Source organism: Dipodomys spectabilis, unplaced genomic scaffold (genome assembly GCF_019054845.1).
Source record: "Dipodomys spectabilis isolate Male_0828 unplaced genomic scaffold, ASM1905484v1 ptg000051l, whole genome shotgun sequence".
Lineage (NCBI taxonomy): Eukaryota > Metazoa > Chordata > Mammalia > Rodentia > Heteromyidae > Dipodomys > Dipodomys spectabilis.
This window is the reverse complement of record NW_024870728.1, coordinates 8,925,758-8,952,149: the sequence shown is the minus strand read 5'-3', so window position 1 is coordinate 8,952,149 and position 26,392 is coordinate 8,925,758. Positions and strand designations below refer to the sequence as shown.

General features: G+C 41.2%; 1 protein-coding gene across 2 annotated transcripts in view; it reads right to left on the bottom strand.

Annotated features, from left to right (window-relative positions):
- The window catches only part of Pax3 (paired box 3), a 95,206-nt gene that overhangs the window by 21,191 nt on the left and 47,623 nt on the right, over positions 1 to 26,392 (bottom strand). For both annotated transcript variants that reach the window (XM_042679098.1, XM_042679099.1), the window contains exons 5-7: positions 10,881 to 11,086; positions 1,716 to 1,881; positions 292 to 506 (exon numbers count right to left, since the gene is read on the bottom strand). In XM_042679098.1, coding sequence (XP_042535032.1) covers positions 292 to 506; positions 1,716 to 1,881; positions 10,881 to 11,086 — 587 coding nt within the window. The remainder of the gene's footprint in view (positions 1 to 291; positions 507 to 1,715; positions 1,882 to 10,880; positions 11,087 to 26,392) is intronic.

Genomic DNA, 26,392 nt, shown 5'->3' with positions numbered 1-26,392 from the left:
CCAGAGCTAGGGATAAAGAAGACACATGACAAATGCTTAGACAGCTAAGTATAAACATAAAGTCACCCTGATTACATTAGAAGTCACTTGAATTTTAAGTCGAAGCTACGACTTTTGATGCCTCCAGTAGGAAAGGGTAGAGAGAAAGGAAACTAGAAAACTGAAATCATGTGGCTTGTATAAAGAATACATTATGGTTTAAATTTGGCAATTCATTATACTCCTGCCTCAGGGAATTGACTATTTGGTTCTGGTATACAGCATTCGTCTGTCTAGAAACACGGGACTGACCTGAGGTGAAAGGCCATTGCCAATGGCGGGGTTCATGGGGTTGGAGGGCCCCGATGGAGGCACAAAGCTGTCTGTATAGCTGGAAAATCCATGCCGGGTGCTCGGAAGGCAGTAGGCAGAGCTGCTGTCCGGGTTTGAAGGAAGACTGCTTTGGTGAGCCGTGCTTGGAGGGAGCGGTTGAGGTCTATGAACAGTGTTGCTGGGATCTGACACAGCTGAAATGAAGAAGATGGTCAACCATGAAGTTCCTCTGTAGGCCTACCCGGTGGTAAGCATTCACAAGTAGCTAAGTTGGCAGTAGTAGCTAATGGTCAGATCAAATGTTCATTCCATACAGTATTGGTCTAACTTCACTCAGCAAACACAGACACATCTATGCCACTGTACGTTTGCAAATCCCAAACAGAGCATGCACTCCTGTGGCACTTGCATACTGAATATCTATAGACATTCTCACCTAGAATTTGAGTGCAGAAATCACATTAACAATGCTATGAGAGAATTTCATGGCTATACATCTCAAATTTCTCATCAAATGGACTTTTGTATCTGTCTATCTGTCTGTCTGTCTGTCTCTCTCTCCCTCTCTCTCTCCCTGTCTCTCTCCCTCTCTCTCTCTCTCTCTCTCTCTGTATCTGTGTGGGGCTTGAACTTAGGTCCTTGTATTCTCACTGTGTGTGTGTGTGTGTGTGTGTGTGTGTGTGTGTGTGTGTGCTTATAGCTAGTACTCTACCACTTGAGCCATAGCTCCACTTCTGGCATTTGGCTAGTTCATTGGAGATAAGAACATCATAGATGTTCTTTTCTGACTGGGCTAGCTTCAAACCCAGATCCTCAGATCTCAGCCTCCTGAGTAGCTAGGATTACAGGCCTGAGCCAGCAGCATCCAGCTCAAATGTGCTTTTAAAGTGCCTAAATATTCAGGAGACAGCATACCTTCAAGTACTCAGAAAGCTGTCTTTCATAATCCAAAAATAACATAGTCTTAACAATTTAACAGTATCCCATCCCACTCTGTATGCCAACGAAAGTGACTTTATCCACGTTTATCTTCCCCGTTTTCCTTCTGTCATTAGTAACCATTACAGAACTTCGGTTAACTGCAAACTGGCAGACAAATGTTGCGGCAAACTTTGAACTAAAGCAAGTCCTATGTTTATTTAGGAAAGTTGTTTGGTTTGAAAAATACCAAACTATTCTATTGTAACAGGGTTTTTCTAGAAGAAGGCAGAGAGGTCACCGAACAAACAATGTGTTTGAAATACACGTAAAGGGAACATTCCTGACAACCTGATGTCCTATAATTGACATTCCCAATGGTATGAATGTCAACGTGGTACACAGCATAATGCACTGTCAAAAAAAGCCACCAGAAAAAGCACTTGGAAGTTACCCTTGAATCTCCTTGAGTCTCTGTTCCATACCTTGTGGAATGGATGTGGGCTGGTAAGAGGTCTCTGACAGCTGGTATGTTGGCAGGGTCGGCATGGCCGTGGGAGGGAATCCCCCCGGAATGAGATGGTTGAAAGCCATCAGTTGATTGGCCCCAGCTTGCTTCCTCCATCTTGCACGGCGGTTGCTAAACCAGACCTATGGATTTAATTTAAAATTTGAGGATTTCACTGATGAAATAATAGTACATTCTTAATGAATTTTTCATGCTAAACCAGATTAAAGGACCCTTACTGACAGGGCAAATAGATGCAAGGGCCCTTGGTCTTCTCTGTTGTTTGGGAATAATGTCAGAGGTGAAAGGAGAGTGAGGTCTCAGAGGTCAGGAGAGGGGCTGTATGGACCTTGGTGGCCTGGCAGCCTCCCCCCACCCCAACCTCACAATGACCATGGGGAGGGACTGTCGAACGGAAGTAGGAACAACAAGAACTTCCCATGACCACCACCAATTATTCCCCTTCCTCCATCCGTTATTACTCTTCTAGGAATCCATGAGCCTATGTCTCACACATGTCCTACATTTGGCCTTGCCTATTACATATACCATGCCTTGTGTTTTAAATTCTTATCAGTCTGTCTCCGTATGTCTATAATCATTAGGGGCATACTTTCTAGATAGTCACATCAATTGCACCGGGGATAAATAAATGGAGTCCGTCGCCATCTTTTCAAAGTATGACACATTGCACTGATTGATCTCAATGGAAATAAATGCCAGGAAGAGTTTCAAAACAGGAAAGCATTCTTGTATCTAAATAATTCAGTTGTTATTTCTTTCAACAACAGCTAAGCACCTATAATACTTTGAGTCAGGCACTGTTTTAATCAGTGCCCTGAGGTTCAGGAAGAAAAAACAAAATGAATATAACCAAATGCCTTCCAGAAATTCAGAGCCTAGGGGTTTGTTTTGTTTTGGTTTGGTTTTCTTTTGGTTTTTTTGTTTTTTGATGTGTCTCAATGAAGAGAAAGAGAAAAACATAGCAATAACAAGTACAAAATTGGGGCTGGGAAGATGGCTCAGTGGTAGAGTGCTTGCCTTGCATGCATGAGGCCCTGGGTTCAATTCCTCAGCACCACATAAGCAGAAAAAAGCCAAAAGTGGCACTGTGGCTCAAGTGGTAGGACGCTAGCCTTGAGCTGAAGAGCTGAGGGACAGCGCCCAGGCCCAGAGTTCAGGTCCCATACCCGACATAAAAAAAAAGAAGAAGAAATGCAAGGTTGAAAATACATAATTTAAGCCTTGAATGGGTTTATGGTCTTGCCCAGCTCATATCTGTGGAATCTTAGGGTAAAATGTGGAGTAATTTTCCCAGGTACCAACATCATGTTTGTGGCAAAATGAGAGATTTCTATTAATCTACTTTTTTTTTTCATTAGAAGTTCACTGAAACAAGGTAAAGACATATCACCCTTGGAATTGGAGGAAAGAAAGACTAAGGTAGAGCCCTGCACTCAGAGGCTGCCATCCACAGAGGAGCCTCAGGACCTGGAAATAATTGCTCCTTAGAGGTACAAGTCCGTGTTTGGCAGTGTAGAGAATCGGGGAAACTGTAGAGTGGAGGCAAAGCTTCAGAACCTCTTAGATTCTGAACATGATTTCCACAAAGGATCTTTCCTGATGGAAGTCACAGTACAGAGTAGGAAGACTTGGCCAGCCCTCACATATGCAGTTGAGCCTGGTCCCATATGTTTGACCTTCAGGATTAGTGGGGGGCTAAGGGGAGAATAATACTTTATTTCTTAATAGGAAAATGCTTACAATGATACACTTGTCAGTTGAAAGTCATATAATTTAAAAAAGAGAAAAGGGTAAGAACTCTTTCTTCTGGAAAAGGGAACCCAGTTTAGCAAATACGTTGCCCGACATTTGCTCAGCCAAGTATTTATCTTTAAAAGAGTTTTGTCTTTTCTGATTAAAAAGTAGTTTGAGCTTCCTAAAATATTAACAGTTAATACTCCTATGCTTCTAGCAGGAAGAGAGGGTAAGTCAATATTTTCCACATTGATTTATAATTGAATCCGAGTTTTACTTAATTTAATAAATTGCCTCCTGGGATAACAGAACCATGAACTCAGCGAAGTCTGCATCAGGTGTATTTTCTCTTTCTAAGTCTAAGAACTTATTACTATGGCTCCCAGAAGCATCATAGGAAGAAAACCACTTTCAAAGAAGATCTTGGAGTATGAAGTGGCTTAAAGACTTAGAGAATGTGGGGCCATGTTTATGCCCTCATGTACTATTCCCAACCATACACTTAAGCATACTTGTAAAACTTCAAGACAAACAAAGAACTTCTGACTCAGGCAAGTCTCCCACACCTGTGTAGACAAACTGTGTGCAGCATCTCACTGGGCTGGGAAGATCGATTCTACTTCAGTCAGGCAGATTTACCATCTTCAGTTCCAGTGAGCCTCTCCATGAGGAACTCAGAAACCTAAACTTCATTTTTATCACAGCACAGTTGCCATTTTTCCATCCCCAGATAAGTAATGCAGGCTTGAGTTACCCGCCATGCCTCGTCTCCACAGGCATTCCAACTCACCATTGATTCGAAGTTCTAATTACAACACGAGGCAGTTTTTTAAAATAAAAATAGTCTTTGTCTAAAGAATAAAGAAGAAGAAACATCACTTTCAACAAACAGTTTCAAAAGTAGAATCAAAATATTTGAGGATAAGAGCTTGAAGTTTGTGTTCTTTTTTTCCAAAATAATATATATATGTATATCAAAGACATCAATTAAACCCACTGAGTTGTATTAAAAAGTTCTTATATTTATAATATTATACTAACAAAAAATGCAAAAAAAAGGCACTAGGGATGTAGCTCAGTAGTAGAGTATGTACCTAGCATAGAAAAAAAACCAGCACCTCAAAGAGAGAAAGAGAGAGTTGAGAAGCAAATCTTAACTGAAAAATAAGCCTTCATCAGGTTTAAGACCTTCTCAAAGGAAATAATTTAAATGTTGCTTAAATTTAGGCTAGATTAACTCTAGAGGGATATTCCTGAGAAAGCCAGGCTTAGTGAAGATTAGCTTGACTGTCTCTGATTATTAAACCAGATTTTCACTTTTAATCATCTTACCAATGCCAATCCTCTGCCTTTCCTAAGACCACTAAAACCTGTGAAAAGAAGCATTAAAGAAAAACCATTCTAAGGTTTGAAAACTTGGTTTAGATTTCAAAATTCAGATAAAAAAGTTGGATTTTCAGTTGAAAAATAAAATTGTCCTTGAAATAATCTTCATCTTAAATACCTAAATGGGCCAGGCACCCATGGCTCACACCTGTAATTTCAGGAGGCTGAGATCTGAGGATTGCAGTTTGTAGCCAGTGTAGGTAGGAAAGTCCATGAGACTCTTAATTCCAATTAATTATAATCAGAAGATCAAAGTGATAAAGCGCTACCCTGGAGACAAAGAGCTCAGGGACATAGCCCAGACCTTGAGGTCACGCTCCACAAGTGACAATAAACAAACAAGCAAATAAGTAATACCTAAAGATAATACCTAAATGATGCTGAGATGCTGTCATCATCCTACCATTAATTGGGGGGAAAAAAAATCTTGATACTAGAAAGTCTTACATAAATCAATACAGAATTACTAATCCTAACAGACAATCAATGCATAATCTACTAAAATGGGTGAGTATGTAGTATTAAAAGGTTCGCCTACAGCACTTAGAGGATATTGATGTCTCAGAATTACAACTTGCTCCTTACTTTAAAAAGAATAATAGCAGCAGGAACAAACTGGCCTTTGATTTGACATTTCTGGAGAGAATATAATTTTATTTTCTCCTGAAATTTCACATCACTCTCGGCTTTGTGTAAGGGAGTGAGGAGAGGCAAGGGAACACATTGGCCGGTAACCTAATAAGGAAGAATTAATTGAATCTAATTGCATGCATTACAATACAATATATACAACCCTCCTCAAATCAAGGTTTCATTTCATTTGAGGATTGTAGCCTGCTTCATTTTCAACTGTCCCTGGACCTATTACTTCTTTTATGTCTCTCTGTGGGGTCCATAATCTACATTCTTGCCCCTTGGAAAATGATCTGTCTATGGATTTCTAGAGTATGCTACTGTTAATTTTACTAAGGTAAAAAAATTATTGCCTCAATAATTATTGGATGCAAAATTTAAATTAGTGTAAAGATCATAATAACTAGGAAATACAATAAAATTGCAAAAGGAGAATACAATTTTCATAATCTCTTCCTGTCTAAAAGAATCAATTTGTTCAGACTCTCAGCAATGTAAGCTGAGAGAAACTTCATACTTGTCATTGTAAAAATACATGAATGCTTTTTTATCCAAATGGATTCTGTCCAGACCAGGCAAAAATTAAATCCCAGTTCCTTACTGTAATCTCCTTAATTTACTAATTCAGTGACTTTCAACAACTTGCTTAATACCTGTGGGCCTGTGGTTTCTAGTCTATTAGATGATGAATATCAAAGTTACTTCACAAGATCGTGGTAAATGAGAACAATAAAGTCACAGCACTTAAAAGAATACTTAAGCTTCAATAAACACCAACCATTCAGTTAAAAAAAAAACAAAAACCAAAAACACCTCACATCCTGGGCACTGATGGCTTACACCTGTAATCCTAGCTATTCAGGAGGCTGAGATCTGAGGATTCCAGTTCAAAGCCATCCCAGGCAAGAAAGTCCATGAGACTCTTACCTCTAAATAACCACTAGAAAATCAGAAGTGGCTCTGTGGCTCAACATGGTAGAGTGTGAGCTTTGAACAAAAGAATGCCTCAAAGACAGTGCTCAGGCCCTGCCAAAAAGAAAAAGAAAAACAAAAACCTCACATTGATACTGCAACGACACAGAGTTAAAGCCTGGCTTGATTCTTGCACTCTGCCATCCATAGCCAAAGCCTTCTAAGCCAAAGAAGAACACCTCCAGTAATGAAAAGCCAGTTGACTTGAATGGAGGCTAAAGTCAAATTTGCTTCTACGTTTCATGGTCTAGTGTTAATTGCCCCCTAGCATAAGGCTAATTTGTGTCCATCTATCAATTGCTGGTTCCCATTTTTAGTGTTGTCCTCAAAAGCAATCTAACCTACATTTATTCTAGTTTGAAAAACCAGGACGGAATGTAATGCTAACGCTTAGAAAGAGAAGTCACAAGATTTTAAGACATATGAATACTAGATTGGATGATGTGTGATGCCACAGTGCCCAGTACATCCGTAGTAGGTAAATTTGAGACACAATGCAATTGACTCTGGATCTACTCCTGCATTCCCATTTCCCTTTTCTCTTCCCATATCTCACTCTTCCCAACCCCTCCAGCCTCAGCCACTCTATAGAGAGCAAGTTGGGGAGAAATGCCATATTCCCACTGGTGTCAGAACCACAGACACAAGCAAACACCAACTAAGCTCTTTCATCTTGGCCTTCAAATTTTTCTGTACCTAACTTCTAAACTATTCAGAGATGCCAGATGACTGAATCGTGGGGCTTTTGTTTCATAATCTCAAATTCCTGATTCAAAAGAATACTGAAAGATGATGTGTTTTTAATTTGGGAATAGAAAAGAGATGATACTTGCAGATATAAGGAAATCCAGAGAACCTGACCATATTTAACACTTGTGTTGACACACATACAGAGACACACAATTTTACAAATCTTGAGTGTTCCAGATCTTTTGGAGTCCATCCATGATCACCCAAGAGACCCACGGACCCAGGCTAAGATCACTTGATATCATGCACCCCATAGTTTTTAAAGTAACAATAACAACAAACAGGAGGCAACAATGCTTGATAAGAAATGTACTCATTACCTTGTCCATGTAATTGTAACCCCTCTGTACGGGTATTTTCACAATAAAAAACAACAACAAACAAACCATCACAACAGGATTGAATGACTTTCTCAACAAAACACATTTGGCACATTGCAATCAACACCCTCCTCTTTTGACACCTCAGTAAATGCTATTTCCACAGGTAGCTTTCCTTCCTGTCTCCCTTCTATCTTGTATGGTACGATACAAGCCTCTTTCATGGCATTCTGAGATGAAGCATGTACTAAAGATTTTGAACATCCTATGTATTTGCTGGTAATGGTTAACCACAAAACTTTAATGATTGGCATTATTTGTGTATGAGTAGCTACTTTAATGAATGCAATAAAGTCCTTTTTTTTTCTTCTAATGTTATTACTTCTGGGCAGTCTGGTATACAACCGTTTTTAGACTGGATAGTCCAATTTGGCTCTGAGTAATACAATATTGCTACTGTTCAAATGAATGTTTATGAAACAATGATAAAGACCTAAACCATTACAGCTTAGTCTCATCCTTATCCAGACAATGCAGAAATAATTTTCCTCAAGGCGAGACAGGGTTTGAGGTTTCAAGGTTTGGACTGGAGTTTTCCCAGGTGCCCCAAATTAAACTAACTCACACTTTCTGGTTATCACTCAAAGGAGTTGACTTAGCTACTGCTTTCCCAGATCCTTCTAAAAACTAAAGGATTTTCTTCTGGCATTTTAATCAGTGATTAACTACTCCCTTCTTTTTCCTGCTGGGTGAAGTAAAAGATCCATATGCTGGGTGTCCTAGGGAATTTGTTAGGCTGTAGATCATAGCCTGGTGGAAGACATGATGTGTCTCAAGGGAGCTAACGAATCCATAGGAATGTAAAGAGTCACCGGGTTAAAGCCACATTAAGACAGCTGTTACATTAATGAGGGCCCTACTTCGCAAGGGAGGGCACTGTATAGAAAAATAGGAACTGTTCTTTATTGGTTTGATCCCATGTCCTCTGAAAGTTAATGGACCATTACTATTATCCTTTGACATTCATTGAGCTAGATGAGAATCCTGGGAATGCTGGGTACTGTACAATATAGGTTTGAAATTTATCCTGTCCTTTCTCCTTGTTTCTGGAAAAAGGCAGAAAAGAAAGTAGAGTACCTCTGAAAAGTTCAGTTTGGTGTCTCCCTCCTTGTCTCATCTCTTTAAAATAAAAGCTCATTTTTTTCATTCACACTGAATTCAGAAGTGCTCGTGGATCTATCTTAAGAGCACACATAGGAAGTGGACTTGGCCAGCCATGAAGTATAGAAGCTAAATGCTAAAATATAGTAGATATGCACCAGCAACGAACAAGTAGAAGTCTTTTCCATTTAAGCCAGGTAAGCACATAATTATAACAGAATCAACATGATATATACTTTTGTAACAATGTTATATACATTCTTAAAATATTACAGGACTAGATTATAGAACTACTGGATACAGACTACCCATTTCACTGGGATGCGAAGTAAATTGTGATTCCTAGGTAACGGAGATCCTTTCTAACTCTGCATTAGGGAGGAAGATTGTGTATCCCTGTGAAATTAATTGATTGAATAATTAGTCATCAGTCCAATGAATGTCACTGTGTCTGTGACTTTTCCTTCACCCTTCTACGCACCTCTAGCTTACATAACCCACGTAGTCTTCTGAAGATCTTTCATTACCACCTCTTTCTTGCCAACCCTACTGCCACTACCTATTTCATGCCCTGGCACCCAACACCTATCACAAGTGTGAGCTTGCCTGTGTGCAGCCCGAGATCCCATCCCATCTCCCACCCTACCAGCCTCCCAATCTAACCAAACTGATGGTCAGATTACCTGATCTCGCCATGTGGAATGGAAATGGAAGATCATCTCACAGATAGGTAGCCCAGGCATTTCCAACTCTGTGCCTTCATTCGTATCATTCCTTCATATTAATATTCTCATCCTCTCTGTCCAATAAACGTCTGACCCGTGCCTCTCTTATTTCCTCTAAGATCTTGTCTTTTCTATTTCCCCACTCTTATGACACTTTCTCTCTCCCTCTCCCTCTCCCTCCCCCCCCCCCCCCCCCTCTCTCTCTCTCTCTCTCTCTCTCTCTCTCTCTCTCTCTCTCTCTCTCTCTCTCTCTCTCTCTCTCTCTCTCGGCACTTGTAGTGTCTGCTTTGTTTCCAAACTTATTTATGTGTTTCTTTCATTACCCTCATTGGACTGGAGCCCTGGAGAGAACTCTTTTGCTTCTTCTCTGCACTCTTTAACTTTCCTAGCTCTATATGCTCCTATGGAGGCTGAATGAAGGAACCCCTCTCCCTAGGCTCTGTAGCTGGACGAGGCTATGTCTGTAAGATGCTCTAAAAGGAGAGATAATGAGTTGTTTATGTAAAAGTATCCACCAAGTGAGGCCAACTCACTGCCAAGGCACTGGCCTGACTTTAATTATATTCAGATAGCTCTGTGATACCCTAAGCTTTTTGATGTATGTGTGCCAGTATTAGGGCTTGAATCCAGAGCTTGGCTTTCGGATCTCCACTTCTGGGTTTTTGCTCATTAACTGAAGTTAAGAGTCTCTAGTTAACTAATCTCTAGTTCATTGAAGATAAGAGTCTTGGTTTTTTTTCTCCCCCTGCTGGCTTGGAACTACGATCCTCAAATCTCGCCTCCTGAATAACTAAAATTACAGATATGAACTACTGGCACTGGGCTACACTAAGTCTTTTATAATTTGTCAAACTAACAGAAAGAAGTTCATCACTGGTGATGAAAAGATTATTCTTCACTCAATAGAAACATGTTACATCTAAGCAGCCATTTCCCCAAGCCTCAGAGTGTTCCCATGAATTTGAAAGATGATTGAACATGGTCATAAGATAATGTAATTGCTTGGCATGCTCCCAGACTATGAAATCTAAATGAAGGAACTTTATCTTATGCACCTTGGCACATTTTCCTAATGGAAAGGCCAAAAAGTGAAGGATCCAATTATGGCTATACTCAGTATGCAGGTGAAGACCTGGGTAATTATTTAACTAGTCTACCTTTCTGTCTCACTGTCTGCGATCTGAGGGGCAGTGACAGGTATCAGCCCAGAGTTGTAGGGATGATTAAAAGAGTTAATTCACCTAAAACACCTTAAATAGTAGCTGGCACTGAAGAACTATCCAAAATGTATTGAACTACCCCAGGCTCCACATGGTACCTGGCTCACCATCAGATGAGTGAGCATGAACAAAATGGATTTCCATGCATCACGGGTAAGGTGATCACATCCTCTAAACCACAATAGACTTGAGGAGGCTACGGATGTAAAGACCTTACCTGCACTCGGGCCTCTGTGAGCTTGGCCCTCTGGGCCAGCTCCTCCCTCGTGTAGATGTCAGGGTAGTGAGTTCTCTCAAAAGCTCGCTCCAGTTCTTCCAGCTGCTCTGCGGTGAAGGTGGTCCGGCTCCGGCGCTGTTTCCTCTTTAGCGGGAGATCCGGTTCAGAGTCGATGTCAGAGCCTTCATCTGATTGGGGTGCCGTGGCTAAAAGTACAAGAGGAAAGGAAACACAATAGAATAATGAACCCTAAGCAAATCTGACCAAGCCACTTGAAGTACCATTGGATTCCCAGCCCCTGCAGTTCATAGGACATTAGCAAATAGTATTCAACCTCTTCTTCTACCTGCCCTCCTGCTGCTCAGGGCAAAATTACCTGCTCTGACCATCTGTCTTTTGAGCTCTTAGAAAATAGGGAAAAGCCTTTATAAAACCCTGATTCCATTTTTGTGGCTCTGTACTTAGCACTTCACGAGAATACAGTTCGTTGATGTGTAGTAAATGAATCACAGGTAATTTCCTTTCTTTTTGTTTTCCCCCCCTGTGGGGAGTTTATTTATTTATTTTTTTATTTTGCAGGGGAGCTGTCTGTCTGTTGCTCATTTGTTTCAAGACACGGCTTTGTAGCCCAAGCTAGCTTGAACTTTCTATCTTCCTGCCTCAGCCTCTTGCATGCTGGGATTGCAAGGCAACACTTCCACACCTTTTATGTGTTTTTCATTTCTTTTCTTTTCCTTTTGGTGGTGGTGGAACTGAGATTTGAACTTGCTAAGCAGATGTTTTACCACTTAACTGTTCCTCCAATCCCATGTCCAAACTTTTTGGGGATACCAGTCCTGGGGCTTAAATTCAGGGTCTGGGAGCTGTCCCTGGGCTTTATTTTGCTCAAGGCTAGTGCTCTACCACTTGAGCCACAGTACTACTTCCAGCTTTTTCTGAACAATTTATTGGAGAGAAGAGTCTCGTGGACTTTCTTGCCCAAGATGGCTTTAAACCATGAATCCTCTGATCTCAGCCTCCTAAGTACTAGAGTTACAGGTGTGAGCCACCAGCACTTGGCCCATGTCCAAACCGCTTACTTTTAATCAGCATTTTGCAATGAGAAATCTGTTAACTGTGATTTTTTAAATGATTTTTTTAATTCCAAAATTGATTTAGTGGCTAAAAATCAACAGCCTCAAGCAATAGTAACACCAACGACATAATTCCTATGCCTTTCTGGATTCCACTACTCCTATAAACATTTTTTTTTAATGTTTAAACATAGTATCTCACCAACAGATATTTGAAAATGCTTTAATGAGAACAAAGTCAGAATCCTTACAGGAAGAATCTATGACAGAAGCTACCAACATTTGGGGCCTAAGAGGAACCTTTCCAGGCCAGGATTTGATGGGAAGCAGGGTCACAGCGCTCTGCTTGCTCCTGCTGGGAACACTTTAGAGTTCCACCAGAAAACAAGCTTTGTCCATACAGAGTTCCTAGTGGCCTGCTGAGTTCCAAGTTTAAAGGTGCACCCGGGTGCCAGGCAAGAGAGCAATGTCTACAGGCACTGAGGCAGGGGGCAGAGAGTGGCAAAAGAACTCTCAGTGTCAGACAGGAGGCCAGAGGAGGAATCAGGGTTTAAAATCATCCTAGTGTCTCCTAACATAGTCTGAAACTGAAGACAATCCAGAGAAAGGGTTGTCTGTCAGCAAATGGAAACATCAGCCAGCATACTGTAGATTATCTATGTCAACATCAAGGGAACACATTCCTTCCCCCAGGCTGGTAAGATCTGGACAAGTGCAGGTGGTTCTAGAAACAATGTCAAAATAAATTATGTTTCTCTCTCCCCCTGCCCTTTATCTCTCTCTCTCTATCTCTCTGTGTCTCATTTTTGTTTGTTGAGACAAGGTCCTACTACATAACCCAGGCTGGCCTTCCTGCTTCAGTCTCCAGTGTACTAGGATTACAGGTGTGCCCCGCCATGCTCAACTCTATTTGTATTTCTTAAGCTCCAACTTCTAACTCTTCACTATAGAAATGTAAATTTTCAGTATAAATTATAGGCTCCCCTCCCAAAATGTGCACATTCCAGATGAACCCATCCATATGCTTACAAGCTCCTATATTTGGTACACATATAAACTGAAGAGACAATATAGAAAATTAGTAATATATGTGACAAATTAAAGAAAATATACCTAACAAAGTTACTTTGGACTGGGCCAAGCCCAAGGGTGAAAGTGGCTTCGGGGGTTGAGGTGGAGGCAGAGGAGGCTTTGGAGGGCGAGGCAGAGGAGGCCAAGGCGGATTTGGCCGAGGCGGCCGGGGCGGTTTTGGAGGCCGGGGAGTTTTGGAGGCCAGGGAGGCTTCCGAGGAGGCAGGGGAGGAGGAGGAGGAGGTGGAGACTTCAAACCACAAGGAAACAAGGAAAGAAGACGAAGTTTGAGTAGTTCCTTCTGTTCCTGTGTTTCCCTCTTCCATTTGAAAGAAAGGACTCTGAAGTTTTTACTCTGTTACCTATTTAATGACAGAGCCTTCTGAGGACATTCCAAGACAGTGTGCAGCCTGTGGTCTACTTGGAATCCATAGAGATTACATTTCAAGAGAGATACCCTGTTGGTTTTGACTGGATATTCATAGAAACTTTTTAAAGAGATGAGTGATAGAGCTAACCCTTATCTGTAAATTTTGAATTTATATTGTTTCATCCCATGTACAAAACCATTTTTTTCCTACAAATAGTTTTTTTTGTGTGTGTTGGGGTTGTAAAAGAAAGAATGTTTTATCATGGAAAAAAAAAAAAGAAAATATACCTGAAAATTAAGCACCACTTGAGGTACACCTCCAGCCCAACTATAAGAACATTTTAAAGGAATATTAGCATACTAAGAAAAAGTTCCATTTAACACATTGTAAAAAGCTTCCAATATAACTTACATGAATATATCTTTGATAAATGTAAGCTAAACTAGGCAATCATATGGAGATCGTTGTAGCACCAAGGGTTCTCAAACAGTTGAATCATCAGAATCACTTGGATGGTTTAGTCTCAGAATTCTAGGCTCCACCCCTTGAGTTCACATTCCCAGCCCATTCCCAGATGAGTGATGCAGATTGTACAATGCTTTGGAGAATAACCGGTGTCAAATACTTTGGATTCATTCTTTTCCCTGTCAGATTTCCCAAGTTCATTAAAATACTTCCCACTGAATTTTTTTTCTTCTTTTTTTTCTTTTTTGTCAGGTCCTGGGGCTTGAACTCTGGGCCTGGTGACTGTTCCCTGACCAATTTCATTCTCAAGGCTAGCTCTCTACCACTTGAGCCACAGTGCTACTTTTGATCTCATGGACCTTTTTTGGCCTGGTCTGGCCTTTGAACCGATGATCCCTCAGATCTCAGCCTTCCTGAGCTAGCTAGGCTCACAGGCAGTGAGCTTAAAAAAAAAGTTGAAGTTTTTTTTTTAAGCTCATGCCTATAAGCCTAACTAGTCAGAAGGCTGAGATCTGAGGGTCATGGTTCTAAGGCAGACCAGGCAAAAAAGGTCCATGAGATCAAAAGTAGCACTGTGGCTCAAGTGGTAGACAACTAGACTTGAGCACAAATTGGCTCAGGAACAGTCCCCAGGCCCTGAGTTCAAGCCCCAGGACTGGGGGAAAAAAAAGTTTCACTTCTGACATGTATGCATTTAAATTGTAAATTACATACCGCCTAAGAAATAAGCTTATTTTCTAGGAAGTTAACAATTTCTTTCAAGCCAGACATCAGTGGCTCATGCCTGTAATCCTAACTACTCAGGAAGCTAAGATCTAAGGATCATGGTTTTAAGCCAGCCCTGGCAGGAACATCCACAAGATTCTGATTTCTAATTAGCCACTAAAAACCAGAAGTGGATTTGTGGCTCAGGTGGTAGAGAGCTAGCCTTTAGCAAAAAAGCTCAGGGACAGGGCTCAGGCCTTGAGTTCAAACAAATTTTTGTTTTAATGTTTTCCTCCCATGCTTCCAGTTTCTGTTGCTCTGACTGCTTTTTCCAAAATGAATTCAAGTGAAAAACTGTGTTCGACTGACTCTTCCTGTGCATACCTTCAGTCTTTGCTGGTACATTCTCATACTGAGATTCCATAAGGATAACAGTATGTGGAAGTTCCCAAGTTTCCTTTGGGACTCTCTAGGGTTATTAAATTCTCCCAAGTAAATATGATGCGCCATGCCCTGTCAGGTCAATTAATCAAATTCATCTCTGGTTTCCAAAGAAAAAGACTGGTTAGATTTACAAGTACCAGCAAGAATTAATCCTAAGGGTCAAGACCTAGCAACATCCTGCAGCCAATAAGCTCTGTGAGCTCATGGCCCTTCTTTGCCTTGTTTCCTGCCAGAACCCTTGGAATACAGTAGGTGCTCAACAAGTGCATGTGGAATAAATAAAAGCTCAGGATAAAAAATTCCATTGTGTTCTAACATTGGTTTCTAGCTAAGATGAGAATTCTGCTCTCAAAAAGGTCCCAGACTCTATTTAGATGAACTTTGGAGGAGTCAATGAGCTATTAAAAATTGTTAAGTTTGGCAAATATTTTTACAACTGCATCTTTTAAGAGAATAATTATTCATATTATTTTTCAAAGAGGATTATGTGAACAGAAAGCCCACCACATTCACAGATTTGTTACATGTGGGGTTTTTTGTTTTGTGTTTTGTCCGTCATGGGGCTTGAACTCTGAGCCTGGGTTCTGTCTCTCAGCTCTTCAGCTCAAGGTTAGTGCTCTACCACTTGAGTCATGGTGCCACCTCCAGTTTTCTGCTGGTTAATTGGAGATAAGAGTCTCATGGACTTTCCTGCCTTGGTTGGCTTTGAACCACGATTCTCAGATCTCAGCCTCCTGAGTAGCTAGGGTTACAGGAGTGAGCCACCAGCACCTAGCTACATGTGGTTTTTGACCAATTACTGGCCAAAAATTATTTTTTTAATTTCAAAAGAAATTTCAAAAACAAATGCTGAATTCCAGCACACTCATGGAACAGCCCAGTTGACATAGAACTCTCAGTGCCAGGTTATTTGTGCACAAATGATATGTGATTGATTGAGCTTAACTTCCTGAAACTGACTGCCCCCCCTGCAAAAAAAGCAAACGGTGCCCTAAAAACAAGGTAAAAATGAACATGCTTAATGACATGATAAAAGTGAAAATCTGCAATTTGTTGAAAGTGGCATGTCTTTAGAAAAGTTGGGCGTCATCATGGGAAAATCATCAGTGAACTCTGTGTCCTGAGCATGTGTGGTTTTTCCTCAATGGTGGTCTCCTCTGAACTATACACTCATAGATAGTCAAGTTCTGCTGTGTGCATTTTTAAAAATAAAGAAGTACCACAAATTAGCAATTAAAAGATTCAGAATATTTTATTTCAATAGGGCAGCCTGTTCTACCACAAATTAAATTTTCTAGTAGGCTAAAATCACTACTTGTATTTCTAGAGTACTTTTATTCCAAAAGCATGGAAAAGTTGTATCTAACTAAGGAAACCTCTTCATAGCATCATTGCAAAAGACTCAGAGGACATGATTGCTCTGATTTCTCTACTGGAAAATTATTTGAACCAACTGATCATTTTTGGCAATATAAAGCCACAGCCTCACAAGTTAATTCTAACTTCTCCCCATCTGTAAACCCCAAAAGGATGTGGGCTTTAAAATACGTCAAGTCAGCAACCCAAGGTTAATTTGCCAGCTAGAAAAAAAAACTCTTTCTAAACATGGAAACACTACTAGTTCTTAGATCATGCAATAAAAAGCAAATTCATTATTTATACAGAATTTAATTTGCACCAATTCCCTGAATTTGAGTCATTCACTTTTTAACCAAGAAAAAAAAAATCTAAATTTTAAGTCTTACATCATAGCACATAGAGACCCATTTTGTTGGAGTTTCATCTATTTTACAAATGCAGCTGTACTCAAGCTACTACAACAAATTAGATATGAAGTCTTAAATATTACATGAAAGTGAAAACAAGACTTTCAGACAGCTTCATAGAAAGAAATTATATTTTTTCTGTACAAAATGCCTAGCGTTATGATTTGGAAACTGTAAGCAGTGTTCACATGAGAGTATTACTGAGTCTAAATGAATGAATAAACAGCTGAGAGATAGCAATTAGAGTCAGTATCATTTCTTTGGATTATTACTGTCATACAGCCTTAAAATTAAGAGATTTTTTTTCAGCTACACTTAAAGTGTTCAATCATACTCTCCAGATTCCTTCACAAGCAAAATATGCTTTATTACTTAACAAATTGTCCACCAATTTGAAAATGAAGAATAGATGTTGGAAGGAAATAAATATCGATATACACTGTCCAGCCTAAAATGGAAATTGTCTTGTTTTGAATTGCAAAACAATTCACAAGTCTGATTCTAATTCACATAGTTATCTGACTTTGAAAACTTAGACTTTGATTTTTGAAACACTTCTACAAGCTATCATTGACTTGTTCATTTACTTTAGTTCGATGTCACATAGCACGGGAAAAGGAAAGTGGGGTCCCAGGAGGACTCAAATCACATAGCCACGGAAGTCATGACCTGGCCAGGCCTAAGCCACCTCAGATCACACACACACACACACACACACCACTGTCTTTTTGAAAATGAAACAAAACACTAACTCAAATGCCAATCATTTAGTGAGTGACCAATATTGCTACTGTTTCTCCGCTTCTTTTCCAGAACTGCCCAGAATCCGATGAAATTTGGATCAATATGACACATCAAAGAATTTTCCAATGGAATCCAATTCAATTCGATGAAAATTTGTAGAATGCTTTGTAAGTTTAAAGCCTTGCTTAAAAATAAAGAAAGGCATTTAGAAATAATCAAATCAGGCAGTCTGACCATTTGCGCTCGCCTCTAAGACCCATCGCAAACTCTTCACTGAACCTAACATCCAAGGTCAGTCTGGAACCTACTGCGCACCACAAAAAGGTGAATTGATTACTTGCTTTATATCTTCATATTAAAGCTTTGGAGGGGTTTTTTGGTTAAAATGCACTTAATAAAAGGCTTCCAAGAGCTGTAAAGTTCTTAAAGAAAATACAAGAACAAGTAACTAGAATATACTGGGATATGCGGGGCTTATTCTACAAACTGTCCGGAATATTTTGGAGAGGTTACCCGTCTCTAGGTATCAAAATCTCACAATTCCATATTTTATAAGAAATTTTGCTACATCTTTTTATACCTTATGGTAATTTTAGATTTTTAGGAGCCACATTTTTAGGTATCCAGATGATCTCAAATTAATTCTCAAGATGAAACTTAAAGACACGGATGCTGCTATTAAGAAGAAAGGAGAAAGCAAGCCTAGGACAATTGTCATGCCCTCAGAGGGTTATAGACTCTTTCTTTGGAAATAAATCAAACTGGGAGGAGAAGGCAGAAGTATTACCACCAGCGGATTCACCATGAAGTTTAATTAAAGAAGGAATTACAGAATTAGAGAGTGCGTCTTTGTCTGTTAGCCCCTTGTGACCTTTTCTGTAGCCTCGGGAAATATTTCATCCTAGTTAAAGCTGTTAGATGTGAAATCTTGCCTCGATTTTATAGGGATTTAGTCACATGGAATTCTGTAATTATTAGTTTCCAGACAAATATAATTCAAAGATTGGAGACAAGCAAAAAAAAAAAGAGAGAGAAACAAAATAATTCACAAGCATAAATTTGACACATTGCCTTTCTTCTGGGCCAGCTTTTCATTTGAGTAATTAAAGAATTGAGACATGACAACCACTTAAACTCTAGGTTTGCCCCAGATATAATACACTGAGATTTGCAGACATGGGAGGAGATGGGGGAAATCTCTGGAGGACAAACTTCCTCATCATCTTTCATTTCATCTAAGATAGCCCCAGACCAAATCCAACCATCTTTACCTGCCTCTGTCTTTCTGAGCTAGATTTATCATTGTTTTTACTATGCATTGTCAATCACTGATTTTTTTAAATATATATACATATATATATATATATATATATATATATATATATATATATATATATATGAACCCTTCGTGAAAGTTCTATGAAGTCATTTTGTACTTCATCTAACCTTTTGAGGGTTTTCTTTGGGTTTTTGTGTGGGTACTGGGGCTTGAATTCAGAGTTTGGGGCCCATCCCTGAGCCATTCTACCCCTTAAGCCACAGCTCCACTTCCAGCTTTGTGTGGTTAAATGGAGATAAGAGTCTGGGACTTTTCCTGCCCGGGCTGGCTTGGAACCAAGATCCTCAGATCTCAGCCTCCTGAGTAGCTAGGTTTTACAAGCATGAGCCACTGGCTCCTGGCTTCCTTTTGAGGGTTTTTGAGACTATTCTACCAGGTCTCCAGCAGGTCTACTTTTAATTTTGATGCACCCACTTGGATCCACCCATTTCATACTGTCTCCCGAGGCCGCCGTGAGTTTTGCCACTCAAGAGGAAGGGGTGCCCTGGCCGCAAGGAACTGGTTTCTGATCTGAAGCAGCCTTTTTACTCTGAGAAAGATGGGAATGACCTCTCCCGTGTTTACTCGGGTGAAAGTCAGGAACGAGGCAAGACTGATATTCCCTCACGGACCCAGAGTAAATGACAAATGACATTTTCCCTTTGTGATCTTTGGGATTTTTGTTGACTTATTTGGAGGCTTTTGTTGGATCCCAAGAAATGGCCTGTGGCTGAGGCCTATTCTAGCGATTTCCACGGTCCATCTGTGGAATCCATCAACGGGGCATTTACCCTCATTCAGGGCTCTGACACCTGCCTGGCAGGGTGCAGGAGACACAAAGAAAGCCTGAGTGGATGAGAAAGGGGAGGTTGGGTGTTGGTTTTTTTTTTTTTCAGAGAGGGAGGAGGGAGGGGTTGAAATAGATGCCCAGTGGGGGTTAATCCAAGCCAGTGGAGGACCCCCAGCACCTGCAGGGCCTCTCTTCCACATTAATTCACAAGCTAAGAAGTAATCAGAGACGGTGTCTTTAGTGTTTTCAAACTGCACAGACATGGAGATAAGATACACACCTCCGCCAGGAATGAGCCAAAGATGGACCACAACATTCAAAAACACGGCCAGAACTTCTGTCTAACCCAATAAACTATCAAGCAATAAAGAAATAAATTCATCCTTCTGGAACTCTTAACCCAGACCTAGGGTCTGAGCAATTGTGATTCCCTTAGGTGATAAAGTAGGAGAAATGATTAAATAATCTAATCAGTGGAATTCGGAAAGGATGAGAATTTGGGGATGGATTTGGGGGGGGGGAAGTTATTTGAAGTTAGGAGTTATTTTTGAGAGAGACAGAGAGAGAGAGAGAGAGAGAGAGAGAGAGAGAGATTGCCTAGCAAATGCATTTTTACAAAAGGAGGAGGGGTGGCAACTTTGGCAAGGCCACGCTGGACTTTATGCAGGAAACCTTCTTTCAAGACTGCTAAATCTAATTAAGCTCCTCCAGCCGTTTACCTACTGGCCGTCCCGGGCCTGCAGTGTGCAGCTCTCACTGGAGAAATGCGACGACGCGCTTCCCCTCCCCGGTGACCCCCGGGCCTTCCTTCGGAAGCTGCAGCCTCACAGCACGAGGTCATTAGAAGGAAAATAAGCTCCTGCCAGGTTGGGGCTAATCAAAATAACACAAATAAACTCTGACACTCAACAACTCCCCGAGTGCCGGCTGCCCCGGGAGGGGGAGAAGCGAGGGGCCGAGGACGTAGCTGGGCCCGGCGGTGATTTGCAGGGCGCGCACCGCGGACCGCTGCGTGTTTGTTTAAGATAAGCGCTGACCAGCCCGCCCCGCGGCCGCACCCCGAGATGCCCCCCGAGAGGCTGCGCTGCGTGGTCCCCAAGAACCGCCCCCCCCCCGCATCCTCGGGCCGCCAGAGCTCAGTTTCAGGGGTCCGTGGGATTCCCAGCCTCGGTCCATGGCTAGATGGAGAGGTGGGCCGTCAGCCCCTACCTGTCCCCCAGGGGAGTCAGGGACCGCAGGTGCCACAAACACACGCTCCCCTCCGTGCCGCCTGCACCAGAGCAGCCCGGCCGGTTGGCATTTCTAATGGCTGGATTCGGTGAGATATTTAAGGGGGGCGGAGGAGGTATATGCTGGAGCTCTTTCACATCCCCGGGTAGAAGCAGAGTTTTGCCTTAAGGGATTCATAAAAACGTGCCCTGGTGGTACCTGGGTACCGGCGAGGAGGAAGGCCTTGCTGGTATGTAAGGCTACGGGCTCACCCAGCATCACCCAAGGATTTAAACCCTTTGTCTTGTGGGCAAGTAATGGAGAGAGAGACAGAGACAGAGACAGACAGAGACAGACAGAGAGATTATCTGTGTGTCTGTGTCTTTTACAACATGAATCTTGCTCTTCCAACAAAGATAGGTCCCCCTTTCCCTCCCCATCATGCAAACAACTTCTAGCTCCATTGTGGGGGGGGGGACTGCTTTTGAAAATGGTAATCACAGTAGAGCATTTCAAAGCAAAAGAGACTAAAGCCCTCAAGAAAATGTGTTGCTGTTCAATTAAGGAAAGTGATTAGTTAACTAATTAATCAGCTAACAGCTTTCCAAGAATAGTTTCCACGGTAAGAACCCCCCCCCAACACACACACACACACACACACACACACACACACACACACACACACACAGAGAGAGCACTTAAAAGTCACTCATCGTGAGAGTTTAGAGCTAGTGGGCCACTACTGAGAGAGATATTGTCTAAGATTCTGTGTGCAAAGATTCGAGCGCACTGGAGTTGAATCACACGGGCAAAGAATGGTGATTTGGACACTGAAGGGGAGCAGGAAAACAGTAGTTCTTCTGAAAGGCAAAGAGCCAAGTGAGTTCTATTTACAATTGCCAAGAGAGAGGCCATTATTGACCATATGTGCCACAATTGCCCTCTTATCGGGCTGGCCATCATGTCCTTTGGGACCTGTTAATGAACTGGGTAATTGAGCTGCTGACATGTGTTACCCAAACAAAACAATAGGAAGAAGAGACAAATGAACATTTTATTTGCCAATCAGAGTAGGTTCGGCTTTTCACGGAGCTGCGCCTAAGTGACTGACTGGATACATAAAACAGTGCATTGAAAGCCAACAGATGCACGCACAATAATAGTTAACTGACAGCTTATGGTCCATCTGTGCTTAACATTTTGTTAAAGAAATTACTTGACTTGCTAAAGAGTTGACTCATACAGCTGCCCAGAGTGCTGCATTATAAGAGATAAATCATTAGCTAAACTGTTTCATGCTTAAAATGACAATGCTTATTAACAGTTATGTGAGGATATTTTGTTAGCACAGCTTGACACAGTTATTACTTATGAAAAATGGGACAACTCATAGCTATTCAACAGAACTGACTTTGAGTAAAAAAAAACCACTACAGAGCAGGACAACCCATTTGAAAGGACAATAGCATTTTTAATCTCTCACAAATAAATATGCATTGCTAAGATATTACAAGCACAAAAAGGACTAAGATCATATCCCAAATATTATGTACCTTCCTTACAGTTATATCTTCTTTCTTCAAAACTGTAGAATATCAGAAATGCTTTCATTTGGGGTTGATTGCCATTTATTTCATCAATGATAAAACAGAAAAGAAGTAGGTAAAAATCATCACGTCTAGACACTTTGCTTTTCCAAACATACCTTTCTCCTTTAGGAAAAAAATACATATATTTCTTTCATAGGGAAAGGAAAACTATGTTGAGAAAGACAAGCTTCATAAAGGGGATTTAGCTTATGCTTTTGTTACTGCAGCTGAATCAAGAACACACTTTTTGGTCCAAGTGGGGTTTGTCCATGAACAGTTTACTAGGACAAGCTGATTCACCAAAGGTAAGATATCAATTTCCAAAACCCAGTTTTGTGACTGTTTCTTCCCCCAAACGGACAAAGTCAACTTAATAAATGATTATAATGATAGAAGAAATGCTGCTATTTCCTGACTTGCTGATAGCTCTCTCTAGCCAAGCTCAGCTTCCCACTAGACCCTTTGTACACATCTTGTTTCTTATCTTTACCAAAAATCCTACTTGAAAAGAGAATTGGCATTTCTAACTTACAGAAGAGAAACCATGAGCTCTGGAGCCATGCCATATAACCTACCTGATTCATGAGAAAGAACTCAGGCTACTCTGGTGTAAGAGCCTATTCACGTTGTCATTTGAGGAATACGATGGATGGATGTTGGAAGAAAACTTGAAGCCAATTATCATTCCTTTTTTTTTTTTTACATCCTAGTCAACAATCAGGACTCAGCTATTATAGTTAGCCCTGGAAATCAGTTATTAAAACTTAGACATGAAAGGCGAGTCATGTTTTCAGCAGAAGTTGATGTGTGTGAAAAATTATGTTACGTATAGTTACTAAGAAAGAGCTCTCTGTGAAACCTAAGCCTTAACTATATTTACAGAGCTTTAGCTATAACACAGTGTATTCAGTCAGGCCAGTGACTAACTGACCAAGATAAACAAGTCCCTGGCCTGCGTTTGTATTTTCCACTATCACATGTTGGTGCTGCTGTGTGCCTAAATTGTTTTCAAGTCAACAAATAAACAGAGGTTCAATATATAGAAGAGGTGACAAGTTACAGTGAGAGTCTTTCAGGGGATAGAAAACAAAAGAATACTTGGGCCAATCCTTATTAAGACAAGACTACCCAAAGGCACACAAAACCCAAACAGCCTGATCCACAAGTAAGCTTTCCCTGGATTAGCATGACACAAGATGTTTGCAAACTTGAAGAAAGAGATTTAAGAAGAAAGTTAAATAGGACACTCTTGGTGCCAGAAACCCATGCAAACAGGGAAGAAGATAAATGACTAAGAGAACTGAAATGCCCATGCCAAGCTTTTACAAAACTGTAGAATCGCCAAGCACTGGCAGTTCACACATATCCTAGCTACTCAACAGACTGAGATCTAAGCATCCACGGTTCAAAGCCAGTCCTGGCAGAAAAGTGCTTAAGGCTCTTAGCTCCACTTAACTAGCAAAAAAGCCAAAAGTGGAACTGTGGCTCATATGGTAGAGCACCAACCTTGAGTAGCAAACACACACACACACACACACACACACACACACACACACTGCAGGAACACTAGAGGAAATTTGAGGCCAGGCCCTTCAATCGAAGCTCTGAGAGAGCAAATAAGGTTACCCCAACTACGCCTCATTCAACAAACATTTATTGAGTGCTTACAATGTGGCTGGTGTTGTCCTTGGCACCAGGAATACAAGTAGGAATGCTATATGGAATCTAAGCTCTCAAAAGTAAAACATCTTTCCTTCCCAGAGCCCTTTCCACCAAGGTACAGGACAATGCCAGCTAAGAGCCAGCAGAGTCATGTTCCCCGGCACCAGAAAGATTCAACAGCCTCTGGAGGCTGAAAACCTGAAATACATTATTTACTAAACAACAGAGCCATTGATTCTATGAGCTCTGATCTTTCATATAGAGATCAAAATAAGACCTATGTGGTTTAGTTGACGCTTCTCATATGGCATTTTAAGATGGTTTCTTTGTTTCCTATTTGCTGGTCAGATTTATAAGGAAGAAAAAAGAAGAGGTGGCTCAGAAAACCTGTTTTGAAAATCCAAATCATACCTGAATCAATTATTGCCTGTTGGAAGATAGAGAGAGGAAATAACTGAGCAGAAATGAAAGAGGAAACTGTTTTCCTGGAGGCAAGAGAGGAGGCTCAGCCTAATCCTAGCAGGCAAATGAATTAGTAGTAGCATCAAGGTCATGATCAGAAACCATGCCTGAGATCCCCACTGTGGAAGAAGTACTACACTACCCTAGGGGCAGGAAGGAAGTGAGGGAAATACCTCTGAAGGTGGCTCTTTCCTGCATCTTGAGAAAGTAAGGTTTCAACCTGAAACTGGACTTTTCCATTTAGTGTCACATCCCACCCAAGGACCCGGGAAAGAAGAGGCCAACCAATCAAATTACAAAATAGATCCTGGGAATAATTTATCTAACAGCCTTAGGTCTAGACACCTGCTTTTTGCAAGTTTGTGTCTCTCTTTGTGTCCAGGCAACACAAGAGATGATGTCAAAACAGCAGGCAGACCTACAACAGTAAGACAAGAGTCTACTTCACATCCTCACTCAGTTTCTTCCTGTCTGGCTTTGGGCTAGCTTCTTGGTACTCTGGACTAATTTCCTCATCAGCAAAATCAGGTTTACAACGTGGGGTTCTGAGGCGAGTTTTAAGGAAAGAAGAGCTGGAACAATACCCACAGTGGCTCCACGTGACATTTCCTTAGCCAAACCTCTCCTCCCCTTCTTGTTGCCCAACCATGACAGGCACAAAGAAGGGAGAAAAGTTTCCCCTTATTCTAGGATTGAGACAGAAAATGACCGCAAACCTTTGATGATGATTGGAGAAATTCCCAAATTTGCAAAATCAGAGTATCATCCGATTGTCCTCTTTAACACCCTGCCCAGAGTCCATCGATGTGGCCAGCCAAAAGAATATTCAGTTATTCCATGTATCATACATTTTTAAATATCCAAAAATGAGAGGCAAAGCTTATTCGCATCTACCTGGGCCAGCATACACATGTATACTATGGAATCGGTGAGTGGAGTAGATATGAAATCACTCTGGGCTCCTCCTGCCTCTTAGCTTCCCACGTGCTGGGATTGCATGTAGCTATAAACACTATTTATATGGCCTCTCCTTTATGCCGACATTTTTTGTTGTTTTCATGTGGAGGAAATGTGATTTTTATTGTTGTTGTTGCTTTGGGTTTATGTTTCTTTCTTGTTTATTTTGAGACAGTCTCACTGTGCACTCCAGGCTGGCCTCAAATGCTTCTGCCTCAGCCTCCCACGTGCTGGGACACAGGCAAACACCCCTGAAATGTCCTTGTTGTCTTCGGTTTATTTATATGCATCTATGGAAGCAAAGTGAAGCGTGGTCTTGAGCAATTCACTATCTGATTGTTTTAGTTAGTGTTCTCTGCCATTGGTGCCTTTCTTCTCCCTACTGCCTTTCAGAAAGAGTCTTGCAGGATGGAGGAAGTGAATAAGCAAGTGTTAGGAAAATAGAGTAAGGGAGGAGAGGAAAGAACAGAAAAGAGCAGGAGAGGAAAGAAAGAAAATGAAAGAAGGAAGGAAGGAAGGAAGAAAGGGAGGGAGGGAGGGAGGAAAGGGAAGGGAGAGAAAGGAAGGAAAAAGAGGGAGGAGAGGGGAAAGGAGGGAAGGGAAGGGAGGAAGAAGAAAAGGGAAGAGGATGAAGGAGGGAGAGGGGGAAAGGAAGAGAAAACAAAAGGGGGTGGGAGGGGGAGAGGTGGGAGAGGAGAGGAATTATAAGGCGGTAAGAGGTTTAAAAGGCAGTGGGCTGATTGAAATCATGTTTTTCTCCAGAATTTTCTGGTGGTAAGTCTTTCTACGTTTATCAAACCAGCTAGGGTTGGAGATAAGGAACTGAAATGTGTCCTGGCACCTGGCAGCTTTAAATAAATTCAGGACTGTCCTGGTTAAAGACCCAA